General features: G+C 28.7%; 2 protein-coding genes across 3 annotated transcripts in view; both read right to left on the bottom strand.

Moving 5' to 3' along the window:
• The window catches only part of LOC127283920 (neurotrimin-like), a 164,332-nt gene extending 160,196 nt beyond the window's left edge, over positions 1-4,136 (bottom strand). For both annotated transcript variants that reach the window (XM_051309043.1, XM_051309044.1), the window contains exon 1: positions 3,970-4,136. In XM_051309043.1, the coding sequence (XP_051165000.1) occupies positions 3,970-4,090 (121 nt within the window). In that variant the 5' untranslated portion in view covers positions 4,091-4,136. The remainder of the gene's footprint in view (positions 1-3,969) is intronic.
• Positions 4,137-8,836: 4,700 nt separating this feature from the next.
• Positions 8,837-10,051, bottom strand: LOC127283939 (uncharacterized). The gene is made up of 3 exons (XM_051309083.1): positions 9,874-10,051; positions 9,546-9,783; positions 8,837-9,448 (listed from the first exon to the last, which is right to left on the bottom strand). Exons 1-3 carry the CDS (start codon positions 10,049-10,051, stop codon positions 9,439-9,441), a joined length of 426 nt encoding a protein of 141 aa, XP_051165040.1. The 3' UTR covers positions 8,837-9,438.
• Positions 10,052-15,656: the final 5,605 nt, after the last annotated feature.

Here is a 15,656-nt window from a genome sequence, read left to right as displayed (position 1 = left end):
TTACATATTTTATTTATTTTTTAATTATTTTTTATTAATCATTTATTTTTTTACATATATTTTATTTATAATTTTTTTTAAATAAATATTTATTACTATTTAACTTTAAAAATTTTTAATTTACCATAAGTTTAATTTCACACAATTATATAGGTAAATTTAATTTTTTTTTTATATTAATAATGATTTTTAAAAACATAACTGTTATAAAGAAAGTAGGAAAAATTGGAAATTGTGAAATAAATATTTTTGAATTTCGCGCCATAATCCTTGGTTTTTAGACAGTAGCGCCATTAATATGTTGTATGTTACACGTGAACGTTGCCACTGATGCCTGTTAATTTACAGTTCCTAACCTATAAATCTTGTTTACTTAACCTACAAACTCTGATAATTATCAAAGGTTAATAAAACTGAACGAACAAATTGATGCAATATAACCTCTTTCCCACTTAGTTTTATTAAACTAAGTTAAATTGAAGGATATAAAATATTATAAGTTTATAGGGTAGAAAAAAATTTAAACATTAAAACAAATAATAATTAAAAGGAAATTTGTATTAGATTTAAAATGAATGAAATCGAATATATGTACGAAATGTCATTTGCCTTCATCTCAAAGATAGAATTAAAAACATACCTAGATATTAGAAAATATATAAAAGTTTTGCAGATATTTTCTTCTCATTCAAACTTATCTTCCGGCACTAGTTGTCAGCAAGTGCGTTACTAATCCCATTCAACTTCGGAAGTTAATTTCATTTGTGGCGTGCCGAAACGCGTGAACGCGAGAGGAATTTCCAAGTGACTCCCTCTCTCTCTCTTTAGTTCAAATTCCAAATGGAGAACTACTGTTTATTAGCATCAGTCAGAAACTGTTCGTAATTCAAAGTTTCTTAATGGAAAGATTCTTCAAATACAATTCTAAGATTGTTCCACAAACTTCTTTAATAATAAACAAATTGCCCAAGCACGTATATCGTATAATCAAAATTTTCCAAGGCAATATATATATAGATAGATAAAGAGAATTTGTCTTTTGGAAATACAAAAGCAATTTAATCACTATTTTAGTTCTTGTTATTAATTAAAATACTAGAAATAAATTTTTTTTTATTTTAAATTTTGCAAATTTTAATACATTAATTTATGCGTACTACATATAGTGAAGAAAAAAATATTAGAATTTAATTTATAATATTTATAAGTAAAATGGCCATACCTTCTGTTTATAAAGTCATTTCACTGACAATTTTCACTGAGATTTTACTGACAATAATTCAAATTTCACTGTCAATTATTAAATTTCATCACTGAATTATTCAACGAACGACTTCCCTTTATTTCATTAAGCGAAAATTTAATTGTTTCAAAATTTAAGTGTATAATTTTATGTATAACAATCACAATTTTATTAAACTTTAATTTAATTATTTTTTAATCAAATTTTAATTATTCTAAAGATATATATATATATATATATATATATATATATATATATATATATATATGAGGATTTAATGATATGGTGAATTTTAAAAATATCGTATATGGTAGAAGCAGTGAAATCGAATTTTTTTTTTTTAATTTTATGAAAAAATAATTTTCACCTAGTTTAAATAAAATGATAAGAATCTATTAAATTTCCCAAATATGCAGATTTTCATTTTGAAATACAATTCAATTATTTTTTAATTTCCAAAAAAGAAAGTTTAAATAATTAATATTTAAAATAAACATTATACACAGACATAATTATACGGAAAACGTAGAAAATAACTCATGCAGACAAATATCATAATTTTATTTTCCAAAATAGTAAACGTAAGTTCTAGTTTATGAGTCTCAAGCGACCCGTGTGGATAGCAACTACTATAAGCAGATCTCCAACTTCTCGTGGTATGTAACACATATGCTTCGTGAAAGAAGAAATAGTTTCATTTTAACAATATCCAAAGTCGAATTTCCCAAAAAAAAAAAAATATTTATTTATTTCCAAAAAAAATCTTTCACGAATTTTTTTCTCATTAAAAAAAGTGTCCTTAATGTAGCGTCCCGAGAAAACGTTGTGCACAGCAAGTACAAGGAGCTTTTTTTTACATATTTTTTCTTGTTTACATCTTTTAGAAAGGCAAACATTTTTCAGCGCAAAACTATCAAAAGCAACTTGACCCAATTTATTTTTCTAAGTGGCACGTTTTTCACCACAGTTCGAAGAAAGAAAACTGAAGTTCTATATTAAAAAAAAAAGTGACAGGTTTGATTTAAATCTTAATTCAGTTTCTGGATCTTAAAGCTCTCTCTCTCTCTCTCTCTATAAAGAAATGTCTTCGTGGTAAAACTAAAAAGTTTTTCCATAAACAAAATTAATAAATTTATAATCGAATTTAGCAAATTAATATTAAAAATAAAAAATTAAATTAGAAACTTATTGTGTCAACGTAAAATAAATAAATATTTAGAAAACAAATGTTTTTTGTTAAATAAACTCAAAGTAAGAATTCTAGCAACTTAGTTCATCTCAAGTTGGAAAATGATCATCAATCATTTCTTGAAGTAAAGGAAAATATAAATTGACTAAAGTATAACTGAAACTGAACTTGAAATATATATCTTTTTGAAATGTGTAATTTATTAATAAATAAATATAAATTATCAAATTTAAGTATTTTAATAATTACTCTATTTAATTACATTAATTATTATCTGTAATGGATAATAATAAATAATTTATCCCTAATAGATAATTTTTTTGAAACTTATTCCAATTATTTACTTTTGTATTTTTAAGATTACAATTTAAACCGCTGGAAATATTTTTTTAAAGCTGTGCAACGTGATTCAAGTTAACGATGATGTTTTTTTTTCTTTTTGCTCTTATTTTTGTGTGCATAATGCAATTGTAAAACTCCTCATTATTCTCTAGCATTACAATTAAGTAAATTCTCCCTTGGGAATATTTAATGGAAATTAAATGGTAATTATTTGATATGCATGCATATGAAGTGAGCCAGATGTAATTCACGCAACCCGAGAAAATAATTAAAGTGCAAATTTTCTTCCACTTTAATATATATATATATATGAAGATGAAGAAACATTACAAAAGTGACAATTTGTATCAATAGGGAAACATTTTCATTATTTATCAATAAAATTTTTATTTTCACAAATTAATTTTTGGCTATAATATTTCTAAATTTGAACTTGAGGATTTATAAAATGATTGAAATTAAAAAAAAAATATTTGAAATTACAATTTTTTTTGAACATCAAAATTGAATAAATGAAGATTTAATATTTTCATCCTACTAAATTTGTAAATATAGTAAAACTGGGTACTTGAAAAACCGTGTGCCAAGAAACATTAATTAATTTTAATACAAAAAGCCGCGACTGTAAAACAGAGATTATACTGATTCGATAATCAAACAATCGTTACCTTCTATCGGATTTATTCGCAAGCAACGGAAATCATTAGTAATGGAAAAAATTTGTAATCAACAAATTATCCAAAATGTGTTCGTTATAATTAATTTTCAGAAAAATTTATTCAAAATAAGTATAAATCACTTTATTTCTCCACGTTTAATTATTTCAATGTTCAAATGTAAACCCTTTTTTTTATTTTACTAAAAAATTATTTTCAAATATTCAAATTACAAAAACCTAATCCGCGCCATGACGATTAAGATTTTGAATCTTGAGATGGTACAAATTTTCTTCTTGTCGATGTAGAAAAACTTTATTTTACTTTAATATCACTGTAAATAAATAGAAGATATTTATCAATTGAATTTACAAAAAAAACTGTTGGAAAACTGTTTCATCAAAAAAAAAAAAAAAAAAAAGAAGAGAGCGGATTTAAAAAAAGGAAAAAACTTTATTAATCATACGCGAAACAAATGATTTGAATTCACATGACACACACACACAACTGAACGGATAACACAAGGATATTTCACTCACCGGAAGAAGCTGGAGGCGTTTGAGAAAGCACAAAAGAGCAATAGAAGAGAATGAAGAAAATCCCAAACGAGATCCTCTTCTCCCGTTGGAGGTTGAGGTTATAAACACGTTCACTGATCATAGCGGAACTAAAGTACGAGAGAACTCGACACGTCGCGGCATCCCGACTGAGGATTGCACTCTGTGAGAAGCACCCCATTTACCCCTTGGCGCGATATTCCCTGCGCAGACGCTTTTCAAACTCCCTCACATTCAATTCGTCGTTGTCCTTCTCCTCTACTTCATTCTTCATCATCCCCCTCAAAAAAGAAAAAAACCCTAACTTTTGAAGGTACCAATACTTTTCTCTTCGTGCTTCTCTCTGTTTTTGGCTCCATTTCTCTCCAACTTTCTATTCTTCTACTTCGCATATTCCTCTCGAAGCTAGTAATTCCTTCCACTTATCACGATTATCAATAGAACGACATTAATTATCAGGAAGCACCTGTGGAACGCCCTATTCGCGCTATCTTTTAATTCCAACCAGTTTATGTTAATAACTTATTATTTCGTTCCAATGACAGTGGAATACATTTTCTTTATTTTTGCAGAGATTTCTTTTTTTTTGTGGAAATGCACGAATGACGGGCGGTTTAATTTTAAAATTGATTTGAATGTCTCTCACAAACGTTCACGTTTCAAAGCTCTAGTATAGTGAAATTGAATTTTTCCTTCAATGGATTCCAACATTTTCAAAGTTACGATAAATCTTCGCAAGTGATGCTTTTCTATAAGTACCTAACGCCCTTTTAAGGAAAACGGTTTTGATAGGTTTGCCTATACTTTAGTTTGTTTACTGAGAGTTTTTTTTTGAATAATTTATTTAATCATTCTTTCAATTAAATTTATTAAGATTCTGCTTTAAATCGATTTTGAGTCCAACTTGCTTGGCTGGAAGTATTTAATTTAATTCAAACGTTCGATCAATTTTAGTCGCAATTCTATTGCGAACTTCTAAACTAAGTTTTAACTGGTGGACGAATATAGATGTGACATTTCAAATTCACCATTACCAATGCAATGTCAAGAACAGTTTGACAGATTAGACCCTTTTCAATGTATTGATGATGATATGCAAAAGAATGAAAAATTGGCAGGAAGTTGATCTTCTCTGAGTGTCAGTTGTATACCTTAATTAGCATTGTACTTTCGGAGATAGATGTGAAAGTCATCACGGAGTGATAGATGAGATACAGGTACAGAAGATGCTGAAGTATTGCGAACTTCAGAAAAATATTAAACGAACGAGTTGATGAAGTTTTAATTCAGGTTAATCATTCGCAGGTTAATTACTAATTTCAACGTAAACAAGGGTCCAGATAATTTATCGATTACTTTTCCAAAGTGATAAAACTGAAAATAAATCAAAAGTCGATCACTAGTATCTCTCCATGTAGTTATCTAGATCTAAGTCAAATCACGGTAACTTCTTCGAGAAAGTCGAAAGCGTCGAAATCCAATGACAACAGTACTGCAGTATTAGACACCTTGGGTGCTGTAGCATTTAATGCCACAAGGAGGATGAACCATGGAGGCATCTAGTTTCTTAAGGTTCCACAGGTCCGTTTGGAAAGACTTGGAAGTAGAAGAGAAAGTGCTTTAAGCGTTTCGAGTGTCAGCAGCGGAAGAAGTTTTATTCCGTCTGACCTAGAGACAACGAGGCCATAAACGAGGAACGCGAAATATGCGTCAGTTTGACGAAGGAAGAATTTGAGTTCCTTCTGAAGATCGAAGAGGATGGTGAAATCTTGCTACATTCAAAAGATCGTTAATCGAACGATGAAGGATGGATTAAAGGTTCTTCAAGACCTTGTAAATTTGACGAAGCACGCAGAAACTGATAAAGGGGATGTGAAATTGAACTCCGCTTTAGGCTACAACCGGGAGGACTGGACCAACAAGAGAGAGCGTATCCATGAGAAACGTCTCCGATGCGCGGTCATGGTGGCGCAAAAGAAGAAACAAAGTACCGGCAGTCCGGAAGAGATAAAAACCGAAGTAAAAAAGAAAAAGGAGGAAGCACCTCCATTAAGGAAGGATGTTAAGGTGACGGAGGCACCGAAGCCGAAGCAGTCCAACAAGACGAAGGATTCGAGAGTATCAACAGTGGTCGTCCGAGTCGCTTTAGGTAAGACGTATGCTGATGTGTTAGGATAGCTCCGCAAGGAAGTTAATCCTGACATCAGCCACACGAGAGTATTGGTGGCAAGGCCCACTAACAAAGGGAGACCTTTTGATTAGAGTCGGAGGTAACTCGGACACGGTAGCTTCTACCACCGAGGTGATCAAGGCTGTTGGCAGCATGGGTAAGGTGCAGACGGTGGATTAGAAAATTACACTCGAGATCCGCGACCTGGATTTCCTTACCCATGAAACAGAAGTCCAGGAAACGCTGGAACGAGAACTCGGAAAGCCAGGAAGCAGGAAGGTGACGGTCTTAGGACCCAACAAGCGAGGGATGAAGCTCGCAGTTGTTTTCAAGGAGAGGCTGACAGACTGGAGGAAGTGGGGCGCATTAAGATTGGCTTTATGTGCTGCCAAATAAGAAACAGAGTCATGGTCGTCCGGTGTCACCGATGCCAGGGTAACGGCCATCTAGCAAGAATCTGCAAGGAAGCAGACAGATCGGCTGCGTGCTTTAAGTGCAGGATATCCGATCGTAAGTATGCAGATTGCAAGAGCAGCCCCAGTTGCTTCTTGTGCAAAGCGAACCATTCTTTGAATGGTGTATATCAGAATATGTGTCAACAGAAAGTTAAAAATTTACTCGACAATAGAATTTTTGTTCTTACGCAAGAGTTCCCTAAAAAAATCTATAGGACATTTTTTGTGAGTTGAAGAGTTTTTCAAGAAATCAAAATATCAATTTTTAAAGTTACACTGGTAAATAATATCCTAATTTTAAATCTCATGCAATTCATATGTTATTTTTAATTCTTGCAATAAGATTAATTTTCTTCATTTTTATTTATTAAATTGAATTATAAATTTAAAAAATTAATTTCTTTAATAAATTATTTTAATATTGAAAAATATAATTTATTTTCAAAGTTGTTATTTATTATATTAAAGTGTAATTTATTTCGTCACTAGTAAATTATTTTATTTGACAATAACAGTTTGCAAACATGAAGTTAGAGAATTGATCCAACCTTCATGTTGTATTTGTTTGCTACGAAGATAAAGTATTTTAGGAATTGACATGAATTCTACGTCAAAGGCCTTATCTAGATATGGGTTATGTTTATATTTACTTTTAAATTACTATCTTGCAGTTTAAATTTCGAAGAAACTGTCAAAACTATTTTATTTAAGAAATGATTTGGAACAAATTTCATTAAAAATATTTAAGTTTTTAATTCTAAATAACGAAAAGCGATACATATAGCGACTAGCGCTATTCGTAATCCCACTCCTGGACCTCAGACTGACTCTTGTATACATTGAAATTAGTAATTAACCTGAACTTTAATTATGCTTTTAGCTACTTCCTGTTAATTGAAACGTAGGGTAGAATGTTGAATAAATATTTAGTTCAAGCTTAAAATCATTTAGAAATGATTTGTCAAATTATTTTCTATTTTGAATTTTTTAAATGTCAATTTCTGACTATATGTACTATAATGTCTAATAACGAAATTATGCAAATAAATTCAAATATATGAATGACTTCAAAAATTTTTTCCAAACCAAAGAATATTGAAAAATAATATTCTAAAGCAATGTTATGATGAACTAAAGGAAAATTTAATTAAAATATCTTCATTATTCATATTCATTTTTGCTTGAAGCAAAAGTGCGTTATAATGAAAGCACTTTCTTTTTAATTCGTTTGTCATCACAAGACTTTGTAGTAAAATTAAATTAATTGCACAAGCTGAATAAAATTCTTATTAAAATGTTTATTATTTCAAACAGTTTTTAGAGTTAATGTTGCTGAAAAAATAAATGGTCAGCAGTTAAAAAAAAATACATTATAGTTGTTATAATTTTCTATATTATTACTTGAATAATTTATATTTTATATTTTTATATAGTGCCTTTGATAGTTCTCTTAGGGTATGTGAAAAAAATCTTATAATAAATTCAAGGAGTAATTTTTGTCCTCAAATATCATCAGCTGTGTGTGTATGTGTGTAGTAATTTGCTATTATGTTTCTGCATCAGATACAAGAAGAAAAGGGAAACTTTAGAAGTTGCTGAAAATTATCATGTATAATAATATGCACTAGTATGGAATACTCTACAAAATCGTGAATAATTCAAATAAATTTTAAAATAGTGTTTTACATTTAAAGTAAAGTTTAACAAAGAGATCTACAAATTCAAAAAAAGAGATTTGAAATTTCATATAATTATTTTATTACAAAATTGATATAAATAAATTAAATAGAAAAACCATATTGTAAATTAAAGAATAAAGTAAATAGAAATGAGATAAAAAGAAAAAGCTATGTAGGTGAAAGAAATAAAAGATTGTGAAGAGGTGAAAAAGTGGGTGTGACGAACTTGACCAAGATGTAATTACATTTGAATCGAAAGATCCTTTAGTTGAATTGCAATGCTATATCTAATAAAAAGAAAAATAGGGTAAAAGACATAAAAATGAATATGAGAAATTACTTTATATATATATATATATATATTAATATTATCATTAAAAATTTATTTATTGTTTCAAAAATAAGTACAATTATAATTAGGAATCAAATTAAATTTTTAATTTTATAAATTTATTAAAACAGAAAGAAATGTAAATTATACAAAATTGCACATTTAGTTGTAAAATATGGAAAATCGTATTGTTGGAGTAAGTTCTTGTCTTTATAGGTAGCCCCGGAGGCGTGTCAACGTCTTCCCGGCGCCAGAAGACGCACTGCTGTTTTAACTTCCAAGTCCAATAGAATGTTCCCTTTGGATTGTATACCTCCTGCTGCATTTTCTTACCCTTAAGCTTTCAACTGATGTCATATATTATCAAATGGATTTAAAAATCATTTATAAACATTTACATGTCTCTTTTTTTCACAAATAAAGAGTAATGGACGTTTATTTTTATTTTTTCCCAACTTGCATTTGGTTACGTTGTTATTACTGTGTACTCGCATTTTTTGTGGTATTTCAACCAAAAGGTCAAAATTACACAAAAGTATAAGGTCTACCCTATACTTACAGTTTTGGTGATTGCCAATGAACAGCCTAAAATATTACAAGCAGAAAGGAGAACTTCAAAATTTCTGATGAAGAGACGAAACACTCATATTGTATGTTGGATGTTCTGAAGAATCATAAAGTAATCTCCAAATTCTATCTTCTAAAACTACAAATACATAATGTACTGTGGTGGGACTATTCAAAGGTTTATCCCATTTGAACAAAATTGTATTAGTAGTATTGTTATATGAATAATCAAGTGATTCTGGGATTTCATTAGGCTTCTCTGCAAATGAAAACATTTTATTAGAAATAATAAGAAATTATATAAATAATTAAATCTTAATCTTAATCTTAATCTATAATTTCTTCTGGGTTTTAACCTTTTGATTCGATGTACATAATTATTTAATTTATTAGATTCTACACCGTCAATCAACTCAGGTTCCCCAATATTACTTGATTTGATTACAAAAACATCCATTTTTGCATCAGTAGAAATATTCTCAGGTTTACTCCATTGAATATTGGCTGTTGTATCAATAAAATCAAGAATTTTAATGAATTCATCAAAATTAGTAGAATTTAATATTTTTTTGAGATAGGAATCAATTTTTGAATCTGTAATAGCACAACATCAAAATTTCAGAACTGGTTAATTAATGTACGTTAAAATGAAAACATTTTTTAATTTTAAACATTGATACGCACCTAAAGGATGCTTAATTCTGATATATGAGCTAGAGATTCCATCAATATCATGTGTCTTAATATCAACATCTAATTTAAACAGATATTTTCTTCCTGGTTTAAGATCATCTACTGTTGCACTTGAAGCATCAGACGACACCGTCCGACACGATTTTTGACCCACAAAAAAATCCAACATTTTTGGAAACTAGGACCAAAAAAAATTACCCGTGTCTGGCCGTTTTGCTAGATCAAGTCGTTTGTGGTTTTTTGGGGTGAAAACAACTCCTAAATGAAAAATAACAAGATATCTTTTAAAAATTATTAATTTTTTATAGAACTTGGTATCTTGGGGTTTTCGGGGTCGCTGATTATTAATCTGATGTCAGATTTTCAAAATTCAAAATGGCGGATACAATATGGCGGTCAAAATTTTAAGAAGTTATTAATTTTTTATAAAATTTGGTATCTATGGGGTTTTTGAAGACACTGATGTGAAATCAGATGTTATGTTTTCAAAATTCAAAATGGCGGATATAAAATAAAAAATTAATAACTTCTTAAAATTTTGACCGCCATATTGTATCCGCCATTTTGAATTTTGAAAATCTGACATCAGATTAATAATCAGCGACGCCAAAAACCCCCAGATACCAAGTTTTATAAAAAATTAATTATTAATTAATTAATAAGTTGTTTCCACTCCAAGAAATCACAAACGACTTGATCTAACAAAACGGCCAGACACGGGTAATTTTTTTTGGTCCTAGTTTCTAAAAGTGTTGTATTTTTTTGTGGGTCAAAAAAAAAATTGAATTTTGTCGGACGGTGCGATATTACAGATAATACGGATATTCGTAGTTACAATTTTTAGGCTTTTCCCATTGTAACATGATTGATGTTTCAGTGACATTATACACTTTCAGATCTCCTCTAACGGTACAACCATCCACCATTTAAAAAATAAATAACAATAAATTCAAATTTGTTTAAAACAAAAGGAATTAATTTAATACTAACTTTAGGTATACTAAATTGTCATTTGGTTCTATTTTGATACCTAAAATTGGTACTTACTGATCATTGAGATTCATACCAATTATTTCTGTCGTGTTCAATTCAGAGCTATACAAAAATTTCTCAGGTTTTCCAGGACATTGGAATTGTATTCTAAAATAAAATAATCCATCATTTTCCGAAGCATTTATTATTTCTCCTGGACAAATAGCATCACTTTCATAATTTTCACACACCATCGGATCTGCAATTAAAAAAAAAATTACGTTAATTCAGAATAGAAAAAGTGGAAGTGGAAATGGAAATGTGAATAAAAATTAGAAAATTAAAGTGGGAGTGAAAATAAAAAAAAGTGGGACTGGAAGTAGCAGTGGGAATAAAAATTAGAAAGTGTAAGTGGGAATGAAAATTAAAAAAAGTGAAATTAGGAACGGAAATTGGAAAAAGTGTAAATGGAATTAGGAATGAAAATTAGAAAAAGTGTAAGTAGGAATGGAAATTGGAAAAAGAAGTGGGATTGAAAATTAGATGAAGTGGAAATGAAAATGGAATTGAAGGTGAAAGTTGAAAAAAGTGGAATTGGTAATAAAAATGGGAATGGAAATTGGAAAAAATGTAATTGGTAATGGAAGTGGGAATGGAAATTGAAAAAATTAAAAGTAAAAATGTAAGTAGGAGAAAGAAGTAGAAATAGTGGGAATGAAAATTATAAAAAATTCAAATGGAAGTGGGATTAAAAATTAGAAAAAGTGGATGTGAAGATGGAAGTAGGAAAGAAAATTAGAAAAACTTGTGATGGAAAAGGGAATAGAAATTGGAAAAAGTGAAAATGAATGTAAGAGTAGGAATTGAAAAATGTTGTAGTGAAATTTGGAATAATTAGAAATGGAAATTTGGATAAGTGGAAGTAGGAATGGAAATTGGAAAAGTGGAAATGGAAATGGAATTACATAATCGACCCCTATTCTAGTATTTCGTATCGTAATGAAGAAAAATAAATTCATTCAACCTAACCTAAAATACAAGTCCTAAAAATTGTAAATTTTTTCACTTATTGGGTCAAAAATATTTCACGTAGACAGAATGAAATGGTTCAAAATTCATCTTAAGCTCACCAACAGGTATCTTAGCACAGTGACCTGTTAACAAAATTATGACATTAAAGTATAATACGAATACAGAAAACAATTCAACAAAGTTGTTAATTAATTGTAAAGTGAAAACAACTAACTAATTAAAACCGTCTTACGTTTTGAATGATCGTCAATAGTTTTCCAAAATTCGTCAGTAACGTTTGCTTGTATTTCATCAGTTCGTTTAAAATTTTTTATTATTTTTTATCAAAATGTAAATATATCTATAGGTAAAAAATTATTCCAAATTAATTAGATACACAATATTTTTTAAATTCATATTAAAATTAAATTCCATTCTTCTATTTTTAGTCTTATTTAAATAGTAAATTCTTTTTCACAATCGTAACATTGAATAAAAAATTTTCAAAAAACTATTAAATTCCTTTAATCATAAGTTTCACATTACGCATCTGCCATCAGATTTTCAAAAATCAAAATAGAGGATCCAATATGGCACCCAAAAAAATATGTATTCGCTTGAAACATATAAGTTTACCAGATTTGCATGAAACTCGTTACCCGAGGGTTTTTGAGGTTGCTGATTACGAATCTGGCATTAAATTTCGAAAATTCAAAATGACGGATCCAATATGGTGAAAAAAATTTAAGAATTGATCGGATTTTCTTGAAACTCGTTACTCGGGGGGTTTTTGAGGTCGCTGATTACGAATCTGGCATTAGATTTTGAAAATTCAACATGGCAGACCCAATTTGGCGGACAAAATTTAAAAATTGATTTTTATGTTTCAGACCACTTAAAAATTTTTGTTTAATTTCATTATTTTTGTTTAAAAAATGAAAAAAATAAGCATACAAAATTCTTTAGTGGGTCCGAACATAAAAATCATCCTGTATATATATATGTAATGCTAAAAAATATAAATTTTTTAATAAGCAATGAATATTGCGTGTGAAAATTGTTTATCGTTTCTTATTAATTTTTACATAACAATGAGTCGTGAAAGTTTTTTGTAAAAGAAGAGTTAAAATTATTTATGTATTCTCATTTAAAGTAACGATGCTATTTTTCTCAAACAAAAGACACAACAAACAATTACAATACAAAGCACTTTGAAGCTCTATTTCTTGAAAAATGTCACGTTTTTCAGTCATGCAAACTTGTAAGAAAAGTTATACGGGAACTCCTTACAAGTTTTATATTAAGAAAGTACATTGAGACGATAATTAAGTATTATTATTATTATTTGTTGTTTTGTTTAGTAATACTTGATAAAGGTTAAATTATTTTTTCTTTTAAAAAAAAATTCTTAATTACAATTCTTTATAAACTTTTGCTTTATAAATTCTTTCACTTTGATAATTTGATAGCCCATTGAGTTTCATGTTGCATATATATATATATATATATATATATATATATATATATATATTGATTCACGATATTTAATATCATTGACAAAATTTGTCATTTTAAGACATTTGTTCATGAAATATGAGAATTATTGTGTCATCAATTATTTATTTAATAATAAGTGTTTAATATAATCAACATAATTTTTTTTTTTTTTTTTTTGAACTTTGTTTTTAGAAAAATATATATCTTGAAGCGTAATTTTTTTTTCAACTGACAAACATTATTTACTTTTAAGCGCTTCCTCGTTCTTATGCGTAAAAAAAAGTACAATTATATTAGGAGTGTCGAAAAGCTAAAAGTACGTTTTTTATATGGCACTAATGGATAAAACGTGAAAACGAGAAAGCAGTGTACTGCAGAAGTACAGTGCTATTCATTCCCGCGATAAAATTCAATTATTCTTAGTACTTGCACGGCGTTACAGTCCCTTGACTCTAAAACACTGTGTTCGTAAATAGAAGAAAAAACCAAAACATTTCATGCATCCTCAACTTCATTTGTTTTTATAATAATAAGAAACAATACATTCTTAATTGATGGTCCAGATCAAAGAATTGGTTTTAATTTTTTGAACTACATAGAATTCATTGCCGGTGAAATTAAAAATTATAAATTTTTTGAATCACAAAAAATAAGTAAATAAATAAAAATGCAAAATAAAGTGTTTTTCCAACTTCCAGTTCTGTTATTTTTTTCATTTTTTGTGTGTTAATTTTTCTCAGCAATAAACAGTAAGGGTCCGATTATGTACATAATTCCATTCCCAATTTCATTTTTTTATAATTTTCATTCCCATTTCCAATTCCACTTTTTCTAATTTTTATTTCCACTTCTTTATTTTCATTCCCACTTCCATTTCCACTTTTTCTAATTTTCATTTCCACTTCTTTATTTTTATTCCCACTTCCACTTTTTCTAATTTTCCTTACCACTTCCGTTCCCCCTTTTTTTATTTTTATTCCCACTTCCACTTTTTCTTATTTTCATTTTTAGTTCCAATTTCCATTCACACTTCCACTTTTTCTTATTTTTGATCCCATTCTTATTTTCACTTTTTCTAATTTTTATTTTTATTTACATTTCCACTTCCACTTTTTTATTTTCATTCCCACTTCTACTTCCCTTTTTTGTAATTTCATTTTCATTTATTTATTTTCATTCCCGCATCCATTTCCACTTTTTTTAATTTCCATTCCTAGTTCCACTTCAACTTTTTCTTATTTTCATTCCAACTTACATTTCCACTTTTTCTACTTTCCTCTTCCACTTTCAATTTTTCAAATATTCATTTCCACATCCACTTTTTATAATTTTCAATTCCATTTCTATTTCCAATTTTCCTAATATTTATTTCCACTTCGACTTTTTCTAATTTTCATTCCAACTTCCATTTCCACTACTACTTTTTCTTATTTTTATTTTTACTTCCACTTCCATTTCCACTTTTTCTAATTTCTATTCCCAATTCCACTTTCACTTTTTATTGGAAAAAAAGTGGGAATGAAAATTAGAAAAAGTGGAAGTAGGAATGGAAATTAGGAAAAGTGGAAATGAAAATGGAAGTGGGAGTGGAAATTGGAAAAAGTGGAATTGGTAATAGAAGTGGTAATGGAAATTGGAAAACTTGAAAATAAAAATAAAAGTGGGAGAAAAAAGTAGAAAAAGTGGGAATGGAAATTATAAAAAGTGAAACTGCAAATGGAAGTGGCAAATAAAATTAGAAAAGCTGATGATGGAAGTGGGAATAGAAATTGGAAAAAGTGAAAATTAATGGGCGAGTAGGAATTGGAAAATCTAGGAGTGAAATTTGGAATAATTAGAGATGGAAATTGAAATTTAAAAAAGTCAAAGTGAGAAATTGGAAAAGTGGAAATAGAAGTAAAAGTGGAAATCAGAAAAAGTGGATTTATGAATAGAAATTGAAAAAAGTGAAAGTGGAAATGGAAGTTGGAGAGGAAAGTAGAAAAAGTGGAAATAGAAGTAAAAGTGGAAATCAGAAAAAGTGGATTTATCAATAGAAATTGAAAAAAGTGAAAGTGGAAATGGAAGGGGGATTGAAAATTAGATAATGTGGAAGTGGGAATGGAAATTGGAAAAATTGAAAGTAGAAATAGAAGTGGGATAGGAAAGTAGAAAAGGTGGGAATGCAAATTAGAAAAAGTAGAAGTAGGAATGGAAATTGAATAAAGTGGAAATGGAAGTGGGATTGGAAATTAGAAAAAGTGGAAATGGAAATAGTATTGTGTGTGGAAATGGGAAAAAGTAGGAAATGGAAG

The sequence above is a fragment of the Leptopilina boulardi genome, unplaced genomic scaffold (assembly GCF_019393585.1).
Source record: "Leptopilina boulardi isolate dan_hultmark-lab unplaced genomic scaffold, ZJU_Lbou_2.1 LbouV2_316, whole genome shotgun sequence".
NCBI classification, from domain to species: Eukaryota; Metazoa; Arthropoda; class Insecta; order Hymenoptera; family Figitidae; genus Leptopilina; species Leptopilina boulardi.
Note: the sequence above shows the minus strand (reverse complement) of the source record. Positions and strands in the feature narration are given on the sequence as shown.

Coding starts and splice junctions, on each gene's coding strand:
- LOC127283939 (XM_051309083.1), bottom strand. CDS start 10,051: ATGTTGGATTTTTTTGTGGGTCAAAAATCGTGTCGGACGGTGTCGTCT. Junction 9,784..9,873: donor CAGAATTAAGCATCCTTTAG/GTGCGTATCAAT, acceptor GTGCTATTACAG/ATTCAAAAATTGATTCCTAT.